The following is a 27,310-nucleotide window of genomic DNA, read 5'->3' on the forward strand; positions in this document are numbered from 1 at the left end:
GAGTGCACTGCCACACCTGGCTACTATTGAGATATATTCAAGTGCTTACCTCTGCTGAACTGGTAACAGGGCAATTATTATTTTCAGAAAGCAATATATTTTAGTTCTAAAATTCAGTATCAAATAAATGTTTAAAGGACATTTGTGTGAAACATTAAAGATAACATTCTTTAAATAAGTTTAAACTTTCAGAGGAATATACTGAGAAAGACCCATTCATCTGCTTCAACAAAATGACTTCTTCATTCTCTTTATACTTTACTTCCTATTATAAATTGTGCACTGCCATTAGATGATATATTAATTTTATTTCCATTACATAAATCCAGGAAGAAACACAGAATGAGATCCAAATATATTACAAGGCATTTAGGGAGGTGTGTTTTGTTGCCGAACAGAGAGTTATCTGAAATTAACTTCTGGAATTGAAACAAGAGTTGCTTAAAAGTACTATCCTGGCTCCTTTTTTGTATAGACGGTTTCCGGGTTTTCATTAAAGCATCAATAAATGAACTGAACAAATTCTTTCTTATGAAGTTAACATTCCGGGTGTTCCAAAAAATCATATTCCACACATTCCTCCAGTTGTCTCAAGACCTTTGGGCTCTCGGTGACGGGAAGCTCTGCGAGTGGAGCTGTGGGGGCATCTGCAGGCAGCTGACTCTGGGTTTTAAAAGCACAGTTGAGAGTCCTGAAGAACGGCACCAACTGCCGAACGCTGGGAATGGAGTGCTGGCGCAGAAGAGGAAACTCGCTCCTCATGGTGAGCTCATCCGAGCCGCTGATTTCCTGCAAAACCAAGACCACAAAAACGATGTGGCTTTACTAGGGGAGATGCCCACAAAGCACCTGATGCAGCCACACCTAAGAGATGAGTTCAAGAAAACTCATGCCCAGCTCAGTGACAGGGGCAGGGACTCAAATTGCAGGTCTTCTATTTATTTATTTATTTGTTTGGTTATAGGGTATTGAACTCAGGGGCACTCGACCCCTGAGCCACATCCTCAGCTCTATTTTGTATTTTATTTAGGATCTCACTGCAGAGGCTGCCTTTGAACTCCCACCGAAGCTGAGGCCTTCCATTCCTCCCAGTGGGCTCTCCCTCCTCCTGGATGCTAGAGCAACCTGGGGAAGGTGACTTCCATGGGACTGTGCCACCAAGGGAGATATATCTTAGCCACTGGATGACAGGTAAGAAAACAAGGTGGAATTTATAGTTCTTTCAAGTTTTAAAACTTGTATTTTGAAAAATTTACAAGTCATTAAAATCAAGTCACATAGAAGTTACTTTCTCACTACTTAGCCCTTTTCCCATTTAACAAAAAAAAAAATTATTATTTTTTGTACGAGGAATTTTGTTAGAGACACTTTACCACTGAGCCAAATCTCTAGCCCTTTTTACTTTTTATTGAGACAGGGTCTCTCTAAGTTGCTTAGGGCTTCACTGAGTTGCTGAGGCTGGCTTTGAACTTGTGATGCTCTTTCCTCAAGTCTCCTGAGCCACCAGGATTACAGGTGTGCATCACTGTGCCTGGCATAAATGTAATTTAAAAAAGAAAATATTTACCCCATATTTCAATCTCAGAAGCTCTAGAATCCTAACAGTGTGGGGTTTGCATTCTTGGTGATTCTCCTCTAGATCTGGTAGGAAGGCAGGGCTCTCTGTGTCCACCTCTGGAACAAATGCCCATCTATAACTGGAGAGAAAAACCAAAGGTCAGACATGCTGGATCAGAGCCCATGTAAAAATTTTTTAATTTTATTAAGATATAATGTTTGCCTCACCCATTTAATATATACCACTCAATGGCTCTTATGATGTTTGAAAGAATTACACCTGGATCTCCTCACCCCTTGGTCCAGGCCGCCCACTGCTCTTCCTGCTGCCCCAGGGCTTTCCTTATTCTGGAGATTCCACAGGAATGGAATCACTTTATGTGTTCCTTAGACGGGCTCCTCTCATTTAGAATAAGGTTCATTCACGTGTAGCATGTCTCAGTTCCTCATTTCTTTATGCTGTTGGGTGAGATTTCACTATATGTTGAAACCACGTGTTTTTCATTCACGTACCATCTGGGCAAGAGTTAGTCTCCACTTTTTGGCTATGATAAATAACACCACTGAGAACTATCTGTGTGTATCTGAACCCAGGTTTTTTTTTTTTCTTTTTCTTTTTTTTAAATAGATCTTTTTTGGTGATTTAGGTTCACAGTTAAATCAAGAAATTACAGATTTCCATATATCCCTTATCTCCCCTCATACTGAGCCTCCCCTACGACTGACATCCCAAGCCACTGTGGAAATTTGTTACAATTTGTGAAATTTGTGAATCCACATTGATACACCATTATCACACAGCATCCATAGTTTACATTAAAGCTCATTCACTTTTGGTGGTGTACACTTTATAGGTTTTGACAAACGTGTAATGACATATACCCACCATCACAGTAGTCTATAGTAATGCTCTAAAGACCTGAGCCACTCCCCTCCTTCAGTCAATCCCTAGTAGCCCCTGCATTTTTTTTTTTTTTTTGGACCAGAGATTGAACCCAGGGGTGCCCAACCACTGAACCACATCCCCAGACCATTTTTATATTTTATTTAGAGACAGGGCCTCAACTGAGTTGCTTAGGGCTTTGCTAAACTGCTGAGGCTGGCTTTGAACTCACGATCTTCCTGCCTCAACCTCCCCAGCCGCTGGGACTACAGGTGTGTGCCACCGCACTCAGCACCACTGCTCTTCATACTGTCTGTGTAGCCCTGTCTTTTCCAGAATATCATACAATTTGGAATGATACAGTGTGTGGCCTTTCGGTTTGGCTCTTTCACTTAGTAATACGCACTTAAGAGAACCCACAAATGTTTTAACCACAAGCATTTCTGCAGGACTACTCCTTTGGTGGGGCAGGACAGAGAGCAGTGGCCTCTGGGGCCAGGCATGAAATTAATCCCCAATCAGCTGTGTCGAGCCTGAGGGAAATGTGCGCCAGTGGGCAAAGTGACCTGGACACGGCACATTCTGAATAAAGGCCATTCAGATTTAACTACAGATGGACAGTAAAATCTATGTGAAGGCAGCGAGGACCACCAGGGGGTGACCCCTGTTCCAGAAACATCCAATAGCAAAAAAATAAATGTGTGTTCAAGCAAAAACCGCCCAAACTCACAACACGTGCGGGCACACACTGCGCAGAGACACACTCATGAACACCACTGCATCCAAACTCGTGGAACGTCGGGGCTGTGCGTGGCGTGGCATGGGTTCCCAGCCGGCTCTGGGCCACTGGAAGCTCATACCGGGGCTTCTCGCTACTGCAAGGGCGAGAGCAAGCGAAGCTGAAGGAGAGGAAGGCCCCGTTGGGAAGGGCGGCTGGTCTGACTTACATCTGAAACAGCGGCATCTTGTCGGGTGGGAAAGACAGCGCCGTGTCCAAGAACTTGCACGCAGATAAGTATAAGAGGAGCTCACTCGGGGCCATCTCCGCCACTGAGGGCCCGTTTCCATCAGCCACTGAAACTTTTGTTCTGTTTATTTTGCTGTTTCTATAAATTAGCAGAGACATTTTTGTTACAAATCCCTTCACATCTATGAGAGTTCATTTGCTTATGAAGAGTTTATAATAAGGTGAAGTTTTCTTAAGAGATTTTCACACTAGCTGGTCCCTTCACAAGTCCTCTGAGAAGACAGTACTTGGCATTAGACAACCCTCCATCACACAGGAACGTCCCTTAGCCCTGACACACACACACACACACACATCCCTGATTCCACTTACCTCAGTGACTCGTCTTCCTCTCTCAGATCGTCTTCAAGCTGGATGAATGTCTGAATCTTAAAGAGAAAATGTGTATTCAAGTTAATATCGGAAGGAGATTAAATCTACTAAAATTAATATGTCTAGAAGAACTAGCAGGGCTGGGGACACAACTCAGTGGTAGAATGCTGGCCGAGCGTGTGGTGAGGCCCTGGGTTCCAGACCCAGCGCCACAGAGAGGGAATCTAGCAAATAATATGAAATGGTACAAATCAATTGGCTTAACTGACAGGAGAGACTAAACCAGGATAAAATATTCTCTATTTAACAAGGAGCCGACTAGTACTACCAACCTGATTAACAAGTTTCAGATAAAATAAGATTACACATGGAGTGTCATACTGCACAACAATGAAAAGCATCTCAGAAAGCTCCAGCCTGCTCTCAGGACAGACAGTAGGACAGACAGGCAGACTCACCAGTTCAGAGACCATTATTGGCCACAGTGAGGTGAGGTGTTGAGGAGATATCCTTAGCAGCAAAACTCTGAAAAAAAGAAACATCTGAGCAGCAACTGTGGATGTCTGTCCGACTCTGAGATTGTCTGTCAGGCGCTCTACGGAAAGAAGATTTTAAAGATGTCACGAAAAGATGCAGCTTGGGGTTTCTCATTAGCCAAAGAAGAAAAACAAAACTGCTAACTGCTTTGACATTTTCATGACAGTGCGGGGGGGGGGGGGGGGGGGGGGGGAGGGTTCTGTGCAACCCGCTGCCTGCAGCCCATTCTGGGAAGTGAGCAGGCCCTGAAGGAGGGGAGCCAGATGGCTGTCAACCCCCAGCCACAGCTCAGAGAAGTCCACTGACAACCTTCGACACTTATGTCTCCTCCTCCTCCTCTTTTTTTTTTGGTACCAGGAATTGAACCCAGGGAGCTTAATCTCTTGAGCCACATCCCCAGCCCTTCTTATTTTTCATTTTGAGACAGGGTCTCACTATGTCGCTTAGGGCCTTGCTAAGTTGCTGAGGTTGTCCTCGAACCTGTGATCCTCCTGCCTCAGCATGTGCCACAATGCCCAGCTACATCTTCTTCTAAGGATGAGAATTAGGAGACATGGGAACCAAAGGCAGCCTTGGCTGAGTGACGTAGATGACCTTACGGATTGCCTGGCAGACAGCACAACTTGGGGGTGGTGGATGGTAAGTGAAGCAAGCGAATAAAATAGATTTATCCAATAAAGTTTGGATTTGGTGACCATGCACAAACTAATTCCTTAACGGAGAAAAACACCCCAAGCTAAATTCTCCAACCTTTAACATTCTTCCCCACTGAAATAACTGTTTGTAGAATGAGATTTTTAAGGGTTTCTTAGGAGTATAACACTGCTAGAGCGAAAAGCTCAGTGATGGTCATGCTAGCTAAGATCTGCTGCAGAACATCAGCAACAGACTTCTTCTTTTTTTTTTTTTTAAAGAGAGAGAGAGAGAGAATTTTAATATCTTTTTTTTTTTTTAGTTTTCGGCGGACACAACATCTTTGTTTGTATGTGGTGCTGAGGATCGAACCCAGGCTGCAAGCATGCCAGGCAAGCACACTACCGCTTGAGCCACATCCCCAGCCCAAGACTTCTCTTTATTTGAGCTAATTTAATATTACATATTCTTTGTCTTTAAAAGTAGTCTGACCAAATGAAAGAAATGCACAGCTCAGATACTTGAAAAGCTGGTTTTATTTATTTATTTGGCAGAACTGGGTATCAATCCCAGGGCCTCACACATGCTGGCCAAATGGATGCACAGCATGAGGACTGTAGTTAATAATAGCACGTTATATCTAGCAGTTAACCAGGAGCACACTCATGAGCTGCACCCCTCAGCACTCCCCACTTTAAACATTTTGAGACAGGGGCTTGTTAAAGTGGCCCAGGCCGGCCTCAATCTTGGGATCTTCCTGCCTCAGCCTCCTGGACAGCTGGGAGTACCACTGTAGCTGGGAAGCTGGTTATTTTTAAAAAGAAGTTCTCACTTCTGGTTCCAGACAAGAGGAAGGAAGTATACTACACCCTGTTCTTACTCCAACTGCAGCAGAAAGCCTTGAACAAAATATGGAACCTGGAAGGCACGGGGCGAGGGAGATGAGAAAGGGAACAGCTACAACAGTGCATGACAATGAGCCATGCTCATGCTGCCGGGGCAAAGAGCCCTTCCTCCAGATGCACCCTCTGGAGGTGCTATGCCAGCCCTCACCTCACTGTGGAAACAGCACCTTATTTATTAAAAAAAAAAAAAAAAGTTTGTTTGTTTGGTTTTTGGTAGCTGTAGATGGACAGTATGCCCTTATTTTGTTTATTTTTATGTGGTGCTAAGGATCGAACCCAGTGCCTGACACATGCTAGGAAAGCACTTTGCCACTGGGCTACATCCCCAGCTCCTGGAAAAAAAAGCACCTTGACCCCTTTTAAAAACTGTTTTGGGCTTATTATAGTTTCTCTTATGATCAATGTAAAATTTAAAAATCTGTATATGTGAGGTATACGTGATGTCCCCAGGCTCCCAGTGAGACACAGGGTGATCAACACAGTCCAGCAAACCGACAGCAGCGCCATCTTGGAGCATCACTTTTCTTTTTTTGTTGCAAGGCTACCTAATACCTTTACCTCATGGGTGTGCTCCTGGTAACTGCCAGGATGTAACGTGCTATTATTAACTACAGTCCTCATGCTGTGCATCCAGTGGCTTTGTACAGTGGAATTTATGTCTCCCCATCAGTGTAAGATTTATGTCACTCTGAGCCAAGATGGGTGCTCAGCTCACCACTCCATGCACATCGATCTCTTTCACTGCTATCTGATGGTGCTATAAATCAGGGTGAAAGAACCTAACGAGAAGTCTGCCGTCCCTGCCCTTTTTGGTTGGGCTAAGCTATCCACCGGGAAGTGCTATCCCTCCTTAGAGGCAGACGTGGTCACTGTTCCATGGAGCATCTTGAGGCCAGCCAAGTGTCCCAAGACTCGGTCAGAGACTGCTGTGAATGCACTCCAGCCCCTCACACTGCTGGGCCTACCCAGGCACAGCGGGGCACAAGGACAATAAGTAGGAAAGAGCTTTGTAAACAGCTAATCAAAAGCGAGAATAGGGTAAAAGTATATTATTTTAAGCCAGTACTTTTTTTAGAAATGTAGCACTTGAGTGGGTGTAGTTTATTGGGAGAGTGCTTGCCTAGTAGTGAAAGGCCCTGGGTTCCATTCCTAGCATTGGCAACAAAAAAGAGAGAAAGAAATGTACTTGTTTACAAATTCTTTTCTTTCCCCCAAGAGCTCCCAAACCACCTTCTATTTAAGTCAGCAATATGCTGACTTTATTACATATGAAAAAATAAATCAGTACATTTGTGGATTTGGGGCTGGGGCTCAGTGGTAGAGCACCTGCCTAATGTGTGTGAGGCCCCATGTTCAAACCTCAGAAGCAGTAAATAAATATCGTTATATTATAATCATATTTTAACGTTACTACTATGTTAACATCATATTTTTAGTATTATTAGGGATCATCATTGTAATAGCGATATAAAATGTACATGCTAGTTCACAGCCCCCAATTCTGACCCTCAGTGGAATGATTTTTCAGAATTGTTTGGATGGACACATTCTGCACACCACAGCTTGAGAAAGGCTGCTTGCTGGCTACTCTTTTTTTCATTCTAGCCTCTATGCAGCTGGTAGCATCTCTAGCTCTCTGGGCCTCACCCATGTCTTACCCAAGATGTGGGAGAGGGAAGGAGCTGGTGTTTGCTCTCAGACCAAAAGGAAAACAAGGTACATGCCCAACACATTCTTCATTTCCTACTCGCTCCTCTATCGATAAAGGAGACTCAGCGCTCCCATTGAGACTACTGTCCCCTGGCCAGGTTTGTAAAGCACATCCAGAAGCTGCATGTCAACTGTGGGAAACCTGACGCCCATGGTTTTCACCCCTGCATATTCTGTAGGCATGCAACCAAGTTCAGCTCTGATCTGCTTCCAGCCAAAATCAATGGAGGGCTGCCCTCGACCTCACTGGCATTCCTGGTCTCCCTCTGATCAGATCAACCTCTTGGTAATTCATGTAAGGCATGCCATTTGCATCTGTCAATATTCAAATATCTGCTTTCATGTATCTTAAGTGTTCAAGATATTATGAGGTGAAGATCTTAATGTGCATTACATGTTGAAGTTACATCATCTGAAGTATAAAGATACTTTATTATTGCAAATATAAATTATTATAATTAATAGTCATAAAAGTTGTTAATGTTTTATATTAAAACAATTAAGACCTTCCAACAGTTAGAAGCTTGAAGTAGACTGATGATTAATACTGACATTAAGAATCATATTGCTGAGCATAGTGGTGGTCGCCTATAATCTCAGCAACTTGGGAGACAGAGACAGGAGGATCCCAAGTTCGAGGCAAGCCTCAGCATCTTAGGAAAGGCCCTAAGCAACTTGCCAAGACTCTGGCTCAAAATAAAAAATAAGAAGGACTGGGGATGTGGCTCAAGTGGTTAAGCTCCCCTGGTTCTTAGTTCGAAAAACAAAGGAGTCAATCCCGATGACTTCAGGAAAAGCACAAATGAGACGACAGATGTTGAAGAGCACACACATTGAGCTGACACATGTTTATAAAAGATCAGAGCAAAAGACACATCGTGTTTCTACCTAAAAACAATCCAAATGCCCTTCCATTGGTGAGGGAGTAAATAAAATACAGAATAAAATCTCCTAGAAAAAAACATTAGCCACTAATAAATGCAATGATGTGAATTACTCTCAGATATATTATGCAAAGAGAAAGAAGCCAGACTCCAAGGCTATATGCCATGTGATCACATGTGAATGACATCAGGAAGCAGACTGGTGGCCCCAGGGGCTATGAGGAGGGGCTCACTCTCAAGGGCACAAAAGCTGGGTGCTGTGGCACATGCCTAGGATCCCAACTAACTGGGAGGCTGAGGCAGGAGGACTGCAAGTTCAAGGGCAGCCAAAGCAACTTATGGAGACCCAAAATAAAGTAAAATCGGTTGGGGGGTGTAGCTTAGTGGTGGAGACTCTTTCATGAAGCCCTGGTTCAATCCCCAGTACTGCAAAAAAAAAAAAAAAAGAAGAGGCATGAGGGAACAATGAGGTGGAACGTTCTATACCTTGACTGTGGTGATGTCTATATGCATGGGCTTATCAAAATCCACAGAACTGTATAACCAAGGGGTGACATGTACTACATGTAAATTACACCTTCATGAACCTGATCAAAAGAAAAAAAGATTCATTCTATGATTTTATTTGTAGAATTGTTCATTATGTTAGCCTTTATAACATGAAACAACAACAAAATCCTTGTACTAATTTTATTTGATTCTATTTAGGCCATGATTCTTAAGAAAAATAAATTCCTGTTTGAGAATTTTTTCATATCTTGGAGGAGGGTGAATTAAAAACAGAATATCCACTTTGCCACCTGTTTTGGTTTGGATCTGGAAAGTCACCCAATGCAGCAAGGTTCAGAAGCGGGGATTTTGGGAAGTGACTGAATCATGAGGCTTGGACCCCATCAGGGGATTAATTCCCCGAGAGCTGAAGAGACAACTGGGAGTGAAGGAAGCTGTAGGCGGTGGAAGTCACTGGAAGGGCCTACCTTGTCTCTCTCTCTCTGCTTCCTGGCTATTATGGGGTGAGCAGCTTTCCTCTACCACACACCTCTGCCATGATGCTCTGCCTCACCTCGGGGCCAAAGCAATGGGGGCAGCCAAGCATGGGCTGGAACCGTGAGTGAAAGTAGACCTCTCCTCCCTGGAACTGCTTTCCTCAGGTATCTGTCACCGCAATGGAAAGGTGACTAACACACCCCTTTCATGTTTTACAGACAGAAAAGAGCCCTCAAAATCTGTGACAGTTAATTTTTTTTTATGCAGACAAAAAATTTATATGAAGGAAAAAAGGGCCTTTACCAGCCCCTGTTCAAAGTGCTGATTGAGGGAGTTCTATCAACATGAAGTACAGTGGCTGTGGGAAGACGCTAGCAGGAGACTGGTGTGAAGACAGTAAACGGTCAGACTTCTAAAAGTCTACCTAATTAAAATTAATAACATTATAAAGAATATAATATTGTGATTGTTTTTTAAAATAAAGTTCAGATTTATGGTCATATTTCTGTTTTGTTCTGTTTTATCGGCGATGCTGGGGATTGAACCCAGGGTCTTGTGCAAGCTAAGCCAAAACTTAACCCCCGAGCTACATTCCCGGTCAAGCGATGTTTCTGAAGTTCAGCAAGACCCCCTGTAGAGTACTCCTTGTGACATTTGACCACTGTGCCAAAATGTACTGCAAAACCCTTTAAAAGAAGCTGCCAACTCAGTCACTAATGGGTCTTTCTGCGTGGGAATGGGGTGGGGAACAGCTGCCCGGTTGCGTGGTCTGAAGGTCTGTCCTATCCAACACACTGACATTCAATTGCCAATGTAATGCTATTAAGAGGTGATTAGGCCACGAGGGCTCCACCCTCACAGGTGGGATAATCGGTGCCATTATAAAATAAGGAGTTTGACCTCCCTCTTGCTCTCCTGTCCTTCTGCCTTCCGTCATGAGATGAAGCAGGAAGAAGACCATCATCAGAGAAATTGATGAGCCCATTAATTTCCCAGCTTCCAGAGCTGTGAGCCAGTACATTTCTGTTCATTATAAATTACTTAGTCTCATATAATCTGTTCTAGTAACAAAAGACAGACTAACACAGCCATCTTACCTTGTATCAATGGAAGGTAAAGGTGGTACTGATCAAGTTCTCCACTGAAGACAGCAAAAGCCTGGCGCTTTAACAGCATGGCTTTCTGCTCAAAACTTGAGAACAGTTTTAAAGAACTGCTCTGCATGTCTGGAACAAATATATAGCAGACAGATTGATTAAACTTGGTAAGAAAACCACAGACAGAGGTTAAGTGAAATTGAGTCCAGTGTAATTCCCATTTTCCCCGTTGAAAAATCATGACCATGATTAAGTGAGAGTGTGTGATAATTATTTTCATGTATTATTAAAAATACTCATTTCATTAATGATATATAATGACAGGGCAGTAGAAAAGGATCTGAGGTATAGAAAAGTACTCCTGTTATGGAAAACAAATTACTTTTGACACAAAGGTGTGAACCTGGTGTGAACCTGGCTGCTTTCAGCAGTATTTCTCCACAATAAAGTTGTAAAAAAGGCGTCATCAGGCCGGACACAGGCCGGGCACAGTGGCACACACCTGGAATCCCAGTTCAAGGTCAGTCTCAGCAACTTAGTGAGACCCTGTCTCAAAATAAAAATAAAAAGGGCTGAGGGGGTATAGCTCTGTGACTGAGCACCCCCGAGTTCAATCCTGAGCACTGAAGAAAAAAAAAAAAAAGGGTTGTCCAGGCCTCCTAGTAAACAGAGGGAACAGGGAGGACACAGTCACGTAGTCCTGACAGTTGGCACATCTCATCACAGAAAAGGTTTGGGAGGGGTTCTGAAATGCATGGTAAGAGCCAGTTAGGCTGGCCTTGGTCCTTAAAGTGTGGCAAGGAACACAGAACTTACTCATTAGGTCCTTAAACATGGTTTTCTCATGAGTCAGAAGATGGTCAATAATGGACTTCCAACTGGATATTAAAAAAAGCAATATTAGTTAAATTTGCAATGTTTGATAATAAAATTAAAAGCATCAAGAAAATAGCCTACTTTTAAAATAAGATCTGTTAAAAAAAATAAAACTGTCCCCAGAAAAGAGGCTGTTACACAAATACATAAGCTGTTGTATGAGGAAAGGATAAAACCTTTCTTGTCTTTATTTAAAAACCTTTCTTTATGACCCTAGCATCAGGAAGAAGGATGCTCACTCCAGCTGGCCACGAAGCCCACTCACACTGCCAGGGTGCTCTGGTTTCCCAAGGTTGCCCTTCAACATACCTACACCAGGTGAGGCTCCGAGTTTTGTGGAGGGAAGGTGGTGGGTGGTGAAGACAAATACCATCCTTGGCGCTTACTTCCAAACAGCTAATCTGGGCTACCCAGTAGAGCAAAAAGCTTATGGCCAGCCCTTTCCATACATCCTATCTGCAGACTCAGCCAATCATGGATTGAAAATACTCAGGAAAAAGATTGTGTTTGTATTGGACATGTGCAGACTTTGTTATTATTCCCTAAACAATACAGTAAAACAAGTATATACATAGCATTGACATTCTGTTAGGTGTTAAAAGCCACCTGGGGATGATTTACAGTACAAGGAGAATGTGTGTAGGTTCTATGCAAATCTAGTGCATTTTATATAAGATACCTGAGCATCCATGGATCTGGGGACCCACAGGGACAGAGGCTCCAAGCAGCCTTCTGGTGGCAGAACAAACATTTAGGGCACACAAAAAGGCTGTCCCAGGCATGTGTGGTGGACACACTTGTACACCCAGCTACTTGAGAGGCCAAGGCAGGAGGATTGCATATTTGTGAACAGCCTGGGCAGTCTAACAAAACTGTGTCTCAAAATTAAAAAAAAAAAAAAAAAAGGGGGTGGGGGCTGGGGTTGTGGCTCAGTGGTAGAGAGCTCGACTAGCATGTGTGAGGCACTGGGTTAGATCTTCAGCATCACATAAAAATAAACAAATAAAGGTATTGTATCCAACTACAACTAAAATAAATACACACACACACACACACACAAATTAAAAAAGAAAAGAAAAAGGGTGTGGTATGGTGAAGTAACCCTGTTATCTCAGCAACTTAAGAGGCCAAGGCAGGAGGATCACAAGTTTGAGGCCATCCTCAGCAATTTATCGAGATCCTAAGCAGCTTAGTGAGACCTTGCCTCAAAATAAAAAATAAAAGGGCTGGGGATGTGGCTGAGTGGTAGAGCTACATCCCTGGGTTCAATTCCTAACACTGCCAAACAAACAAAAAATTCTGCCCCCATCTGCACTGTCTCTCCCCACACCGCCCTTGTCTTTAAAAAAGGCCCATTCAGCAAGCCAGGGGAGCCACTGAGTGGGTTCCTTGATTTCCAGGGAAAAGGCACAGGAACCACATCTTGCATCTGTGTCTCAGGTGATCTCTAATGGCAATGCAGGGCTTGGCCCACTGCAAGATCTCAGTATGAACTTGGGGTGTATGAGCTGAGAAATGGGGTCAAGATACCACCTGCATCACAGTGGGCTCTGCCACCTCAATGCTGGCCAAATATTTCACGATGATGATAAAGCAGCATATCTGGGCACAGTGGCACAAGCCTGTGGGCCCAGCTACTTGGGAGGCTGAGGCAGGAGGGTCAGGAGTTTGAGATCAGCCTGGGCAGCACATCAAAATCCTATCTCAAACCCACAAACAAACAAGAAACTCAAAGCAACACTGGACCAAGTGTCCCTAGAACACCTACAACCCTATATTATGCTCTTCAGGAATAATGCGCTAACTCGCTCTCTCTTTTTTTCCTATGCTAGGGATCAAACTCAGGGTTCGTGCATTCTAGGTGGGCACTCTGCCTCTGAGCCACACCCCAGCCTACGCGCTCTTCATTTAGCAAAACTATTCTTTTGATGAAAAAGGCACCTTTGTATCCTAAGAGATTCTGAGTGCCTTTCTGGTGAAGGCCTGGCTGACTACGAGCCTGTGACATGTGTCCTATGATCGGAGCCGATGCTAAGGGTCTGCTTCCATCTCCACAGTGAGAATTACTGAACCACAACCCGAGGTCCAGAGTGCGCTGTCCAGGGCAGCGTTTCTTACTGAACACAAGAAGTATCCATCTGAAAGAAAGCAGGGTCCAGAAACAGCTCCAGCACGTCCTTCTTCCAGGCGCGTTTCGTGTAGGCGTAGCCGCTCAGGGAGCTGAGCAGCTGGGCGCTGGCCCGGAAGCTTGGAGCGTTGTAGGCGCTAAATGGGGATGGGAAGAGCGGAAGTCAAGGTCAAGAAACCCCTAGATTCTTCCTCAAAACACATTCTGCATCTTGGGGGGATGAAAGGGAGGAGACAGCCTCACCTGTGGTTGCGTAAGTAGGGAAAGACGTAATAGAGCAAGCGGGAGATTAAGGGCACGGCCTTCTCTTTCTCGTCACTGCGGTAAACCATGTCCAGCAGAGAAGCCAGAACCTAGAAGGCCCAGACGGTAAGAAAACAGAAACAAATATCCTCAGGAGAAAAGCCCACGCTGTAGCTGGAGGCCTGCTGTGGTCTGGATGAGGCAGCTCCTCTCAAGGCTCTGTGGGTGAAGGCGGATCACCAGCCTGGGGCACTGTTGGGAGGTGGTGGGACCTTAGTGGAGGAAGGTAGGTTACTGAGGACAGGTACTTGAAAGGGATATTGGGGTCATGGCCCCTCCTCTTTGTACTTCCTGGCCACCAGAGGAGGGCAGTTTTGCTCCACCACACCCTCTCTACCATGGTATTCTGCCTCACTACACGCCCTAAAGCTTCTGAAATTGTGAGCCCAAAGACACCTTTCTTCATTTTGACTTGATTTTCTCAGGTACTTTGTCATAGCAAAAGGAAGCTGACAAACGAGGTCCTCACTGACTTTGGAGCTCACCTGGGAGGGTGAGCCCACACTCGCTGGCACCTGAGAATAAACACATGCCTTTGCGATAATTCAGGATGGCAAGCATTTCCACAAGGGACCACACTCAGGTGTGTATTTACCTCTGCCAGGAGAGAGAGGGCTTGCACACTGTAAACCGAGGGGGCAGACGCGGACACCATTGCTGAAGCCGCAGCAGCATCTGCTGACAGAAAGGCATTTGTGTTTAACTATGAGGGTTGGGTCACCATTTACTGCCCCTAAAGCATCACATGAACCTGAGTCATGAGCTTCTGTCTTTCTTTTTTTAATATTTTTAATGTTTATTTTTTTGTTTTCGGCAGACACAACGTCTTTGTATGTGGTGCTGAGGATCGAACCCGGGCCGCACGCATGCCAGGCGAGCGTGCTACCGCTTGAGCCACATCCCCAGCCCCAGCTTCTGTCTTTCTTATTGACTGGGTTTAACAAAGACATTCTTCTCGGTTAACACTGAATTTCATCAACTAAGAATGGAGATATTTGGACAAAATAAATTAGCACCAACTCACCCTTTCCCTCCTCATTTCTATTCTTGTCATTATTTTTGAAACTTCAATATCCCCTTGGGTGATCCATCTAACATTCTGGTCCCTATGTGCCTTGACCTCTTCCAGAAATCTGTGACTGTGCTCCAGCCCAGTCACTAAATGTGTTTGTCACATCCCTGAGCTCACATATTTCCAAAACCTCCATTTCCAGCTGTGAACACCCATAGGGGGTTTTCCTAAGTCCCTGTGTGGCCTCCACTCTTCTACTCTGCACTAGGCCCTTGTCTCTTCCCTACCTGGCAAACACCTGTACCTCTCTTGATTCTCTCTCCTCTGAAGAAATCACCTAAAAAACTCAGCGCTGGCTAACCCCGACCGTCTACAGCTATGACTAGAATGTGGTTTGGCCTGTGGGGCCTTTCAGAAATGATTAAGTTAAGAGGGAAAAATGCCTTTTTTGCAGGATGGGGTTAGTCCTTGTGGGTCTGGATCAGTTATCAGAGAGTGGGTTGCTAAACAGTGAGGCCGCCACTACTGTCGTTGATTCTTCTGCACATGCCTGCTAGCCCTTGGCCTTTCTCCTGTTGTGACAGAACACAAAGGCCTCACTAGAAGCCAAGCAGATGGCAGCACCAAGATTTTGGGACATTCCAGCCTTCAGAACCACAAGCCAAAACAAACTTTTGACTTGCAATCCTCCTGTCTCAGCCTCCTGAGCTGCTGGGATTACAGGCGTGCGCCATCGCCCCGGTCAAAATAAACCTCTTTATGTAAATGAACCTGTCTCGGGCATTTTGCTGTAGAATGGAAAACAGACAAGACATCTGTCCATGCAGTTTTGTGTAGCTAAATGTTCTGGAGAAAATTATACCATTCTGATCATGAATTTCAAAAGGGACCTGATGCAAGCAGATAGTCTTGTCACATGTTCCTGGGTGGTGTGCTGGCTTTTCTCTCTCCAATATAATTCTTTTACATCCTCCCTCAACACCCACTCCCACTGATAACCTCTCACCCCATATTCTTTTCTTTTTTAAAATTTCTTTTATTTTTTTAAAAAAATATCTAAATAAAGATATTATGTGGTGTTGGGGATTGAACCCAGGACCTTGCCCGTGATAGGCGAGTGCTTTACTGCTGAGCCAACCCCAGCCCCTTTCACCCCATATTTCATTGAAAAAACTAAGGCAATCAAAGGTCACCCCTTCATTTTACCACTAAGAAATTATTAACCCCAGTGTTTACATTTATGTTCTCTGTCTCATCTCCTGTTTTAATAGACAGCTTTCTGGTTCTTATCAAAGAACAATAAGCCCATTTATGATCTCAATTCTGTCCCAACAGCAGTGAAGAACTCTGCTCTCAATTCTCCTCTCCCTCTCTTGCATTAAGAGGAACTACCACATCATTCCATTGCCATTTACACAGGCCCTGAAACACTCCAGCGTAAAAGCAAAGCACAAGAATAAGCATCTTTGGTCCTTAGTACTAACTGGTTATTGCCCTACTAGTTAAACTTCAAGGATTCTCTCCATCCACTGTCTCTACTCCTACCCCAACCTCCGCTTCACCTCCTCCATTGAGTGTTCCCCCTCATCATCCCAACCACATCCCCACGGCTTCGTACTGTCTAGTCCAGCAGGTCCTGTCCTCCCTTAACCACTTCTGCTCCTGGAAACTCTCCCGGAGCCCATGATTCTGTGCTCTCTCAGCTTTCCTCCCACCCCATGACTGCCTCTTCACCTTTTGCTGGATGCTTCTCTTTTTCAGATATCTTAGCTTTAACCCATGTAAGACCAAGCTCAACGTCCCTTTCCAACACAATGATCTCCTCCTTCAGTCTTCTCTACCTCAATAAACTACTTAAGCCCCAAACCTAAGTCATCCTCGATTGCACTCAATCCCCAATCCTCCTGCTGGCCTGAATTTAAACCACTGCTCGCCCTGCCTCCCAGCCAACAGCATCTCTTTCCCAAATGACTGTGAAATCCTTTAGGCTGGACTTCTGGCTTCCACTGGCTCAGGACACTCTGTATCACTCGGACAGCCTAGGTGATATTTTCTTTCTTTTTTTGGTACTGAGGATTGAACTCAGGGTGCACTTAACCACTGAGCCACATCCCCAGCACCCCCCCCCCCCACACACACACTTTTTTTTTTTTAGAGACAGGGTCTCACTGAATTGTTTAGGGCCTCGCTAAGTTGCTGAGGCTGGCTTTGAACTCAACAGTTCTCTTGCCTCAGCCTCCCAAGCCGCTGGGATTACAGGCGTGTGCCACTCTACCCGGTATTTCTAAGCATTTTTTAAAGCCAGGTAATCATATTACACAACACTGTCTCAAGGTTATATTTACTTGTTGCACAAAAGCCAGGCCCAGCAACACTTGATGCAACCAAGTTGCCAGAGCCCCAGGGGTGGGTGGAAGCCTCCTCACGCCTAGGCAGAAACGCCCAACAGGGCAGCCAGGGAGGAGGGTGCACTCCTCCCCTACCACCCCCAGTCACAGTGCAGAAAGCACAACTGCTGGTTATTGCTCGCCAAGGGCAGTACTCAGAGTATCTTCAGAGTATCTTCGTTACAGGATTAGGTGCAACTACTTCTTAGGCAGACCACAGGGCCAGCTATCTAGCAAATATGGCACAAGTAATGGTGTGGTATCAGAATCTGCCCAGTACCCTGCCCTTCCTCCTTTTGGGAAGAGAACCAACTTTTGGGTGAGAGCCCACACCACGTGGTGGCTCCTGCCCTTCCTCTGGGTTAGGTACATCACCCAGAAGAGCTACCAGAGTCATTTGAGCATCTGGTCACTCCACTGCTTAAAGCAGATATTATTAGCCCTGGGCTTTTCATGTGCAGGAGCCCAGAGTTCTTCATTTGGTATTTTTGTTTTTGTTCATCTGCAATAGACTTCTTTTTTTTTTTTTTTAAGAGAGTGAGAGAGAGAGGGAGGAGAGAGAGGGAGGGGGAGAGAGAGAGAGAGAGAATTTTTTTAATGTTTATTTTTTTAGTTTTTGGCTGACACAACATCTTTGTTTGTATGTGGTGCTGAGGATCGAACCCGGGCCGCACGCACGCCAGGCGAGCGCACTACCGCTTGAGCCACATCCCCAGCCCCTGCAATAGACTTCTGTTATCTGTAACGGAAAAGAGCCCTGACTCATGGACGCGTCTTCCCTTGTATATAAAAAATGACCAACTTAACCAGATGAGGTGGCACATGCCTGTAATCCCAGAAGCTTGGGAGATTAAGGCAGGAGGATTGCAAGTTCAAAGTCAGTTTAGCAACTTAGTGAGGCCCTAAGCAAATTACTGAGCCCCTGTCTCAAAAAAAAAAAAAAAAAAAAAAAAAAAAAAAAAAAAAAAGGCTGGGGATGTGGCTCAGTGGTTAAGCACTCCTGGGTTCAATCCCTGGTACCAAAAGAAAAAAGACCCATTTAGCATTGTTTCTGTGGATATATCCATCACTAACAATTCTGAAAGAAGAGTAATATAAGCTAAGAAGTTTTGAACATTTACTCTGTGGCAGGTACTGTGCCATATAGTTCATACTGAAAACAAAAATGTAATTTCTCATCACTGTTTTTAATAAAACTGGGACTAAACTTACCTCTCATCCTGCATTAAGCAACAGTGCACAGGCTCTCCTGTCCCCATGTTAAATAAAATGCAGAACTAGCACAGAAAATCAATTGCCCCAAGGCACGCTGACTCCCAAGAGAAAACTGTACACCAACTAAAGCAGCTAGCTCATCAAAACTGGCAGCACACTTACCAAGAGTCACTTCTGGGTCCTCACCTCATGCTGCACCCACCAATCCAAACCACTAACTCTGTGAGAAGAAAGGGACTAGAAGAAGCACACATGCGTGTGTACAAACACATATACACGCGCACACTCCTTTACCTTTGCCACGTGATGCTTTGTGCTGCCTGGGGACTCTGCCATCATAGGAAAGACTCCTAGACCTTGCACCTCCAGAACCATGAGCTGAAATAAACCTTCTTTATAAGTTACCCAGTCTATAGTACTGTGTTTTTGGTAAGAGAAAATGGATTAATACACCCACCTTAAAAGATCTGTCACAACTCAGCTCAGCCAAGGTCTTGAAACTATAAATATCCTTGCCGACTACGTTTGAGATACTCCTTTGACACATTCCAGTGTCTCCCTTACTGAGTGCCATGCCCTGAGATCTGCCTGGTTGGCAGGTGTGCCTGCGGGTCTTTAGGGCCTGGCAATTAACAGCCTAACAGCCTAAACTACCACACTGAGTTTGTAACGATGATGTAGAGGCTGTTTTTGCTAAAAAGCACAGACTCTTCACTTTGGCCTGAAGATGCCCAGTGGGAAGCAGCATCTCTGCCTGTGTCTCTATCTCCTTTACCACCTTAAACTTTGGGTTAGAATCCTATTTGGCTCTCCAGGCATGTTAATCACTTAGGGAGTGTCTGTGTAAAAACAGGTACTACAAAGATGATTAGTCCTAAATCTACCTAATTTATTTTGTCTTCCTTTAAGACTGAGGACACAAGATAAGGGTAACCAGGGCGTTTTCAAGACCTCCTGGAGTGGTGCCTAGAAGTCTCTAGTCATTGCCCAAAGCTGCAGTCACCCTGGAATAGCACAGCCTTGCAGACACATCACCCCACAATGGATGAGTTCACCGTCCTAAGCAGGAACAATTACCCCATGACAGGAACTGTGGCTGCCCCCCAATTAGGAGTAATCATCTCATGGGAACTGAACTGCCCTTTTAAGCAACAAGGACTTCTCCTGAGTCACCTTGCAAAACTGAAGGAGATAATGATCAACCAGACCAGTCTGATCAAGACTGCTCTGCTCTCCACCAGTTCTGTAGTGGTTTGGATCTAAAATGTCCTCCAAAGACTCATGTGTCAAAGGCTTGTGTGGCCGTGTCCAGAGGTGGGGCTTTGACCTCACCAGTGGAGCCAAATTTGAGGACCTTATTGGGAGGTGGTGGAAACTATGGGAGTGGGTCTTTGGGAGCATGCCCTTGGGGACTGTTCCTGCTTCTCTCCTTTTTGCTGCCACTCCCCCACCTCCCATTTTCCAGCTACCACGAGCTGAGCTACGCAGCTTTCCTCTGCCAGGCCCTCTGCTGTGACGCTCTGCCTCACTCAGGCCCAAAGCAGTGGAGCCAGCCGACCACGAACTGAGACCTCTGAAACCATGAGCCAAGAAAAACCTTTCTTTCTGGTCACGTTTTTTTCCCAGGTATTCTGTCTCACCAATAGAAACCCATCTAACACATGTCACTCTAACCCCAGCCCCAATTCTTCCTCTATTTAAACCTAGAGCCCATGTCGGTAGCCTCAAAGACAGGGCCAGGACGCCTGATCCCCTTGTCTTCCTATTGATTACACACCTTTCTGCTTTCACCATTACCTTTGTTTGCTGTCTTTGGGGCAAAGAGTCAGACCTGACTTGTTGGGACTATTAATCAATTTTTGACTCCAATGGCTGAATCCTTTTTCCCCCTTGGAACTGTGGAACCAGTAATAAGACCAAGCAGTCATTGAACAGCATAAGAGATTTTTATTCTTGGCCGAGAATAGAAGTGGGAGGCAAATTTATGAAACAACTTCCTACCCCTTTGGGGCTGGGAGATTACCCATATTGGGTAAAAGAAATGAGGAAGACAAACAGGCTAATAAAGGGGAGGAACTGTCATTTCTTTTATTATAATGAAGCTAGAGATTGTCTGGTGGTCACCCTGGATGCCACCTTAGATCCAATTGGTTTTGGCCAGCCCACCTGAAGAGGGACTTCTGGCCTTCAGGCACCCTGTGCATGTGCATTATCTAGGGAGGTCACCTTTGGGACTCTCCCTGGGCCCAGCGAAGGTTAACATGGCATCTGTCCCTGGGATGCCATCAGAGGGACCCTACTGTCTTGTTACACACACAACTTAAGTTGTTAAGAAGTGAAGACTGTTCATTCACTTAGCTGCTGAGCACAAAGGGCACTTGGGTGAATGGATGCAGGCCTAAGCAAGCAGGACATGCTTTTTCCTTAGCTTAAACTTTTCCCCCTTTGGTCCTGGGGACTGAACCCAGGGCCTCCCATTTCCTAGGCAAGTACTCTACCAGTGAGCTATACCCCCAGCTTACTGTTTAATTTTTTTTTTTTTTTAATTAGTTTTCTTTTTTTTTTTTTTTTAAAGAGAGAGAGAGAGAGAGAGAGAGAGAGAGAGAGAGAGAGAGAGAGAGAGAATTTTTTAATATTTATTTTTCAGTTTTCGGCGGACACAACATCTTTGTATGTGGTGCTGAGGATCGAACCCAGGCCGCACGCATGCCAGGCGAGCGCTACCGCTTGAGCCACATCCCCAGCCCTTACTGTTTAATTTTGAGACAGGCCTCCCTAATTTACCCAGGCTAGCCTTGAACTTTGGATCATTCTGCTTCAGCCTTGAGCAAAGGGCTTGGGCCACCATGCCTGGCCCTAATCTTGCTTATTCTGAGGACAAGAGGCTGGAAGGCCAGAAGTTCCTCTTTGGATGGGCTGGCTGAAGCTGGCTGGATCTAGGACAAGCTGCCAGCTGTAGACCAGACAACTTCAGCTTCATCACAATCCCATCTGCATGCTGAAGGAGTACTCTCTAGTGCCAGATAGTTGACCATCATGACAATAACCAGAAAGAACCATATAAGGAACAAGGTGGTGCCCAAACAACAGGATAATATCCACCCATTCCCAGAAAATACATGCATATTCCTTCCCTTTATTAGCCTACTCCCCCATTTTTCTTATTCTTCATCTATGACCCCCCCCAACCCCCAAGGGGTGGGAACTTGATTTGCAAGTTCATCTCCCACTTTTATTTTTGGCCAAGAATAAAAGTCTCCTTCAGTGCTTGGTCTTGTTAATGTTTCCACAATTCCAGGAAGAAGCAAGCACCCAGCCTTTGGGATTGAAAACCAGTACAGGGCTGGGGTTGTGGCTCAGTGGTGGAGCCCTCACTTAGCAGGTGTGAGGCCCTGGGTTCGATCCTCAGCACCACGTAAGAATACATAAAAAAAATAAAGGTACAATGCCTTTGTGTACAACTACAACTAAAATAAATATTAAAAAACAAAAACAAAAACAAACAGTACCACCTTCACTTCCCAACCTCATAGCTTCTCCTCTCTTTCTCCCCAGGTGTGTCTGTCTGTCTGTTTTTAGTGGTGAGAACACTTAAGCTCCTTCCAAAGGCCAAGCGAGGGCCCCAAGCGGGCAGCAAGCATTACCCTCTGATGCCCCCACACCTACCATACAAGTCCTCCTCAGGGTCAGACTCTTCCAGGGCCACCTGTGGCTGAGCCTTCACTTCCAAGTTTCTGCTGAGCCAGCTGGTTTGTTCCAGGGAAGAGCCAGCAATGTTCCCTATGGCTTCCAGGATTTTCTGAGTGATTTCCTGAGAGCCATCAGAGGAAGAGGAATGGGAGTCGGTTAAGAAGTTTAGGTACGAAGAGGCAGCACCATCCAATAAAAATATAACTCAGGGGCTGGGGCTATGGCTCAGCCTCACTTGCCTGGCATGCGTGAGGCACCGGCTTCGGATTCTCAGCACCGCATATAATAAATAAAATAAATAAATAAAGTTCTATCATCAACTTAAAAATATATATATATAAAAATACATATAACTCAGGTCATAACTGTGAGCCATTTACATAACATCAAGTATTCTATGGTCACATTCAAGGTAAAAAGAAACAGGGCAGCTAATTTTTTTTAAACATTTATTTTTTTAGTTGTAGGTGCACATGATAGCTTTATTTATTCTTATGTAGTGCTGAGGATCGAACCCAGTGCCTCACGCATGCTAGGCAAGCGCTTCTACCTCTGAGCCCCAGTTTCTCATGGCGTGCTCCTCCTTACCTTCTGGGGATACTTTCCAAGACCCCCAGTGACTGCCTGAGACAGTGGTTGATACTTGGTGTCCCAGGAGGATTAGTCCCAGAAATCCTCATAGCTACCCACAACTGTGGGTGCCAACCCCAGTCCTAGAGGCAGCTAATTTTAATATGTCCTATTTAACCCAATGTATCCAACACACAATCAATATAAAATTACTAATGAGGTTTTGCACTTTATTTTGTATCACGTCTGGAACCAACATGCATTTTACATTTCTAGCACATTCAATTCAGCCACACTTCCAGGTGCGCAGTGGTCACATGGTTAGGCAGCAGTCAGACACAGGGATTTGAGCAGTTAGGTCAGGGGTGTGAGAAAATACTCAGTGCCAAACAAATCAGTTAATCAACAGCACTGCCTCTGTGGCACCACAAGGTCTGAGAAGATAGCTACTTCAGGGCCCCACCTGATCTCAGCCCTATAAACTATTCCTCTTACAACCAGACAAGATAAACTCAGGGGTTAAGCACAAAGGGCAAAGGTACGATTGCTCCAGAGGGTCTAACTGCTACAACATCTTAAGCAAGGCCCTGCACAAACAATGCTGACCAGACCATGGCCTAAGATAAACACAACGCAACCATAAAGCTCACGATGGTCATGGGACCCTGAGTCCCTGGGAAAGCAGGGTGACGAGGTCCAGAGATCATCAGCCCATCTGTAAAATAAGTTCCAATTGGAACTTGTCAGCTGGTCAGGATGACAGAGAGTTGCCCTTAGGTTATTAGCATAACCTCGCCATATCCTAAGGAAGCCTTACTCCCCTTCTCATGGGGTTCATGGAACACCTACAGGTAAAAGTGTTGTAGGGCAACTTTGGGAATCTAGTGGAGTTTGTCAATCCAGAGCACAAAGGACCTTCTAACAACTTTGCCTCCTACCCCAATTAAACCACACTCACAAAACAAACTGCTCTTCTCTTTGAGATGACCCATCCTCCTCTCTGGGTGTTTTCTTTCTTAATAAACTTTGCTATATTTGTATGGTTGGGGTCTTGCTCAGAACACAAAGGCGATGGCATTTCTGGTAATGACAAGTGCCCAGTGGTTACTGTACTGGCCAGGTACACAGACATCAGGAATCAGACATATTCTGATAACAAAGGAGCACACTGTTAACAGGTTGGTCTTCTGGTTTCTCTAGGACCAGGGGTTCTTACTAGTGTTAAATAAAAATTATAGGAGACCACTTTTTTGAACTGAGCTCCACTACTAGCCCTGACAGGAACAGCCTAAAATGAAAATGGAGTCATTCATGCTGATGTCCACATCACCAAGCTGCAACTAAGCTGTTTATCTAATCCTCTGAAAAATCAGGACTAGCCAGTTAACAGACAGGTTCTCCAAACAGGTCAGTTTCAATTGGCTTAATACTGAAGTTCACTCTCTGCCTTAATCTTTGGATAAAAAGTAACCTGAATTAACCTATTGTTAACTAGTTAATTTAAAAATTTTTTTTTCCATGTCTCCCTATACCCTCATTACAAGAAAAGTAGCTTTAAAAAAAAAAATTTTTTTTTAGTTGTAGTTGGATACAATACCTTTATTTTACATATTTATTTTTATGTGGTGCTGAGGATTGAATCCAGAGCCTCGCACATGCTAGGTGAGTGCTCTACTAATGAGCCACAACCCCAGCCCAAGAATAGCTTTTCTTTTTGGTACTGGGGACTGAACCTAGAGACACTTTATCACTGAGTTATATCTCTAGCCCTATTTTTAATTTTGAGACAGGGTCTGGCCAAGTTGCTGAGGCTGATCTTGAACCTGTATCCTTCTGACTAAGCCTCCTGAACTGCTGGGATTACAAACTTGTGCCACCGCAAAAACAAAGAACGTAAATGACTGTGGTCATTTCCTAGTTATTCTTGCTTTTTTCAGTCCTTTTTTAATCACACCAAGCTCCTCTGCTCAGCTCAATGGAGCACACTGTATTATGACATGAAGTCATTACTGGGAGATGTAAATAAATCCTCCAGCTTCACTTGCTCTTAATTGACTTAAAAATCATTAATTTTGGAGGAGGTCACACAGCTGGGCAATACATTACCAGCCTCCCACTAGCTTGGTGCGGGTGACATCTCTGACGTGTGGTTATGACGGTAAGGGCAGCTAGGCTATTCTTTAGGGAGCAGAAGGCCACTTCTGCTGAAAACACTGGCTCTCTTCTTGGGCTTGCAGGTGTCTGCTGGGTGACCGGAATGGAACGAGAAGGCCTGCACCTCTACCTTCAGATTTGGCTGGTGTCCTCTGCTGCTGAGAGCCATAGCCAAGTAGGAATGACACATGGCATTTTGGGTTGAAAGGTGGCCCTGCTCAGGGATTAGGGTGGCTCTGGGTTTAGGGTGGATCCTGCTGGGGATAGGGCGGCTCCAGGTTTAGGGCGTATCCTGCTGCCTCAGGCACCTGCTCCTTTTGAGTTCCTTTTGAGTTCTCCAGGGGTTCTGAGAGAATTGGGATGCAGAGCCCGGTGGAGGGAGTGTATTTCCCATGTAGTGTGTTTAGAGTGCCGGTGAGAGTTTGGGAATAAAGAGTTGCTGTTTGAATCTACAAGGCTTTGTGGTGGCTCGGTGATTTTGTGCCCAGACAGACTGCGGCACTCTGCTGCCTTGACTCTACTCAGGTCTGCATGTAGACGTGTTGATCATTTAAGAAATGTCTCTCCCAAACTATAACACAAGGATAATTTGACCCAGGCTTTCTTAGCCTCTGTCCTCCTCCTTCAAGGCTAAAGACATCTATCAGCTGCCATAACCAGAAAGACCAAACTAAGAAGAGAGCAAAAACAGCTGGCACCCAAATTCCAGAAAGATCTCTGCCTATTTCCAGAAAAGACATGGATGTTCCTCCCCTTCATTAGTCTCCCTCTCCCTCATTCTTCCTCCCAACCCCCTGCAGTAGAGAAGCTGGCTGGGAAACACAGCTCCCTCTTTTCCACTCTTTGGCCACTGAATAAAGCCCTTCTTTCTCCCCAGTACTGTCCCATGGAACACTGAGTTGTCTGTGGCTGAGCTTTGGGACTAAGCATGCCTGAGACTAGAACAGAAAATCGAGATATCGTTATGCTAAATTGTTGTAGTTTTGTCCTTTGACACTGGGATTGTACCTTTCAATAATATAAAAAATAAAATTAAATAAATTGGCTAGATGGGGGCAAATTTACAGGTTACCCACTCTCAGGAGCACCATCAGGGAAGAACTTGGTCAGCAGGTGAATAGACAGGAACCCTGAGCAGGGTTCATGGCCAGTATAACGGCTGACCAACCACCAGCTAAGAGCAACTATAACCCCTGACCTCAATTATTACACAAGGTCCATCAGCTTTGGAGCTATGTTTAGGCATAAAACAAACACATCTGCCTCCTGAGTGGGAAGGGGGTGCACTTGAGCAAATCAGCTGGCTGGCAAACCAGTGTGTGTATGTGTGTGGGGGGGCGAGTAATGGGCAGAGTGAAAGATCAGGAAATGGGGTTTGTGCTAAGAGAATTCCCACGAGGATCATTGCACAAATATATCCTGTGAAATACTTACTTGGTCTTCCTCCCACTTTCCTGGCATCTCTCTTCTAAAATCCTTGGAAATCTCCCAAACTATCTACCTATCATTTTTGAGACAGATATATATCTAGATAATATATATCTAGATATAGGTATAAATCTCGATATAGATTTTTCCACCTCAAAATGATGGCAAGGTATATATCTTTCAAGATGACTGAGATATATATCCATCTTAAATTCATACATATATATATAAAATATATCACATACATATATATGTAATTTTGTAGATATTCCATTTTTTTTTCTTTTTGTGATATGGTGATGCTGGGGATCGAATGCAGGAGTGCTCTACCACTGAGCTACATCCCCAGTCCTTTTTAAGACAAGGTCTTACTAAATTGCTGACGCTGGTCTATTTTTTTTTTTTTTTTCCTGGTGCTGGGGATTGAACTCAGGGCCTTTTGCATGTGAGGCTGGCACTCTACCAACTGAGCTATATCCCCAGCCCCTTGAGGCTGGTCTTAAAAACTTGAGATCCTCCTGCCTCAGCCTTCTGACTTCCTAGGATTATAGGTGTATACCACCACGCCTGGTGAGGGTTGGGATTTTCAGCCCCATATTTCAACCACCTGTGCTGAAAGAGGACTAAAGGTTGAGCTGAACCCCAATGGTCAGTGACTCAATCAATCATTCCTTCATAATGAAGTCTCCATAACCCCCACAGAACTAGGTTGAGAGATCTTCCAGTGAGCTGAACACAGCAGTTCCTGGAGGAGGCCATCTGGGGAGCATGGAAGCTCATGTCCCTACCCACACCTGGCCTTTGTACTTCTTTACCTGTAATATATTTGATAATAAACTGGTAAATATGTTTCCCTAAGTACTGAATTGCCCCAGCAAATTAAATGAACCCCGATTTAGAGGACAATCAGCAGCACAGGCAAAATAACCTGGGTTGTGCATTTGAGATGAGGAACAGCCAGTGGGTTAGAGCTTTCCCCTTGTGCAGGCAGCTGACTCCAGGTAGATAAGCCTCC

General features: G+C 44.8%; 1 protein-coding gene across 9 annotated transcripts in view; it reads right to left on the reverse strand.

Annotated features, from left to right (window-relative positions):
* Window positions 1–288: 288 nt before the first annotated feature.
* The window catches only part of Dop1b (DOP1 leucine zipper like protein B), a 105,036-nt gene continuing 78,014 nt past the window's right edge, over window positions 289–27,310 (reverse strand). For 6 of the 9 annotated variants that reach the window (XM_071615059.1, XM_071615055.1, XM_071615056.1 and 3 more), the window contains 11 exons: window positions 22,120–22,264; window positions 14,435–14,517; window positions 13,780–13,889; window positions 13,527–13,673; window positions 11,349–11,410; window positions 10,533–10,661; window positions 4,238–4,374; window positions 3,780–3,835; window positions 3,388–3,546; window positions 1,568–1,697; window positions 289–789 (listed from right to left, as the gene is read on the reverse strand). In XM_071615059.1, the coding sequence (XP_071471160.1) occupies window positions 538–789; window positions 1,568–1,697; window positions 3,388–3,546; window positions 3,780–3,835; window positions 4,238–4,374; window positions 10,533–10,661; window positions 11,349–11,410; window positions 13,527–13,673; window positions 13,780–13,889; window positions 14,435–14,517; window positions 22,120–22,264 (1,410 nt within the window). In that variant the 3' untranslated portion in view covers window positions 289–537. Of the gene's footprint in view, window positions 790–1,567; window positions 1,698–3,387; window positions 3,547–3,779; window positions 3,836–4,237; window positions 4,375–10,532; window positions 10,662–11,348; window positions 11,411–13,526; window positions 13,674–13,779; window positions 13,890–14,434; window positions 14,518–22,119; window positions 22,265–27,310 lie in introns of those variants that run through there. The other 3 variants (XM_027929373.2, XR_011708292.1, XR_011708293.1) reach the window with 3 other exon arrangements.

The sequence above is a fragment of the Marmota flaviventris genome, chromosome 8, assembly GCF_047511675.1.
Source record: "Marmota flaviventris isolate mMarFla1 chromosome 8, mMarFla1.hap1, whole genome shotgun sequence".
NCBI classification, from domain to species: domain Eukaryota; kingdom Metazoa; phylum Chordata; class Mammalia; order Rodentia; family Sciuridae; genus Marmota; species Marmota flaviventris.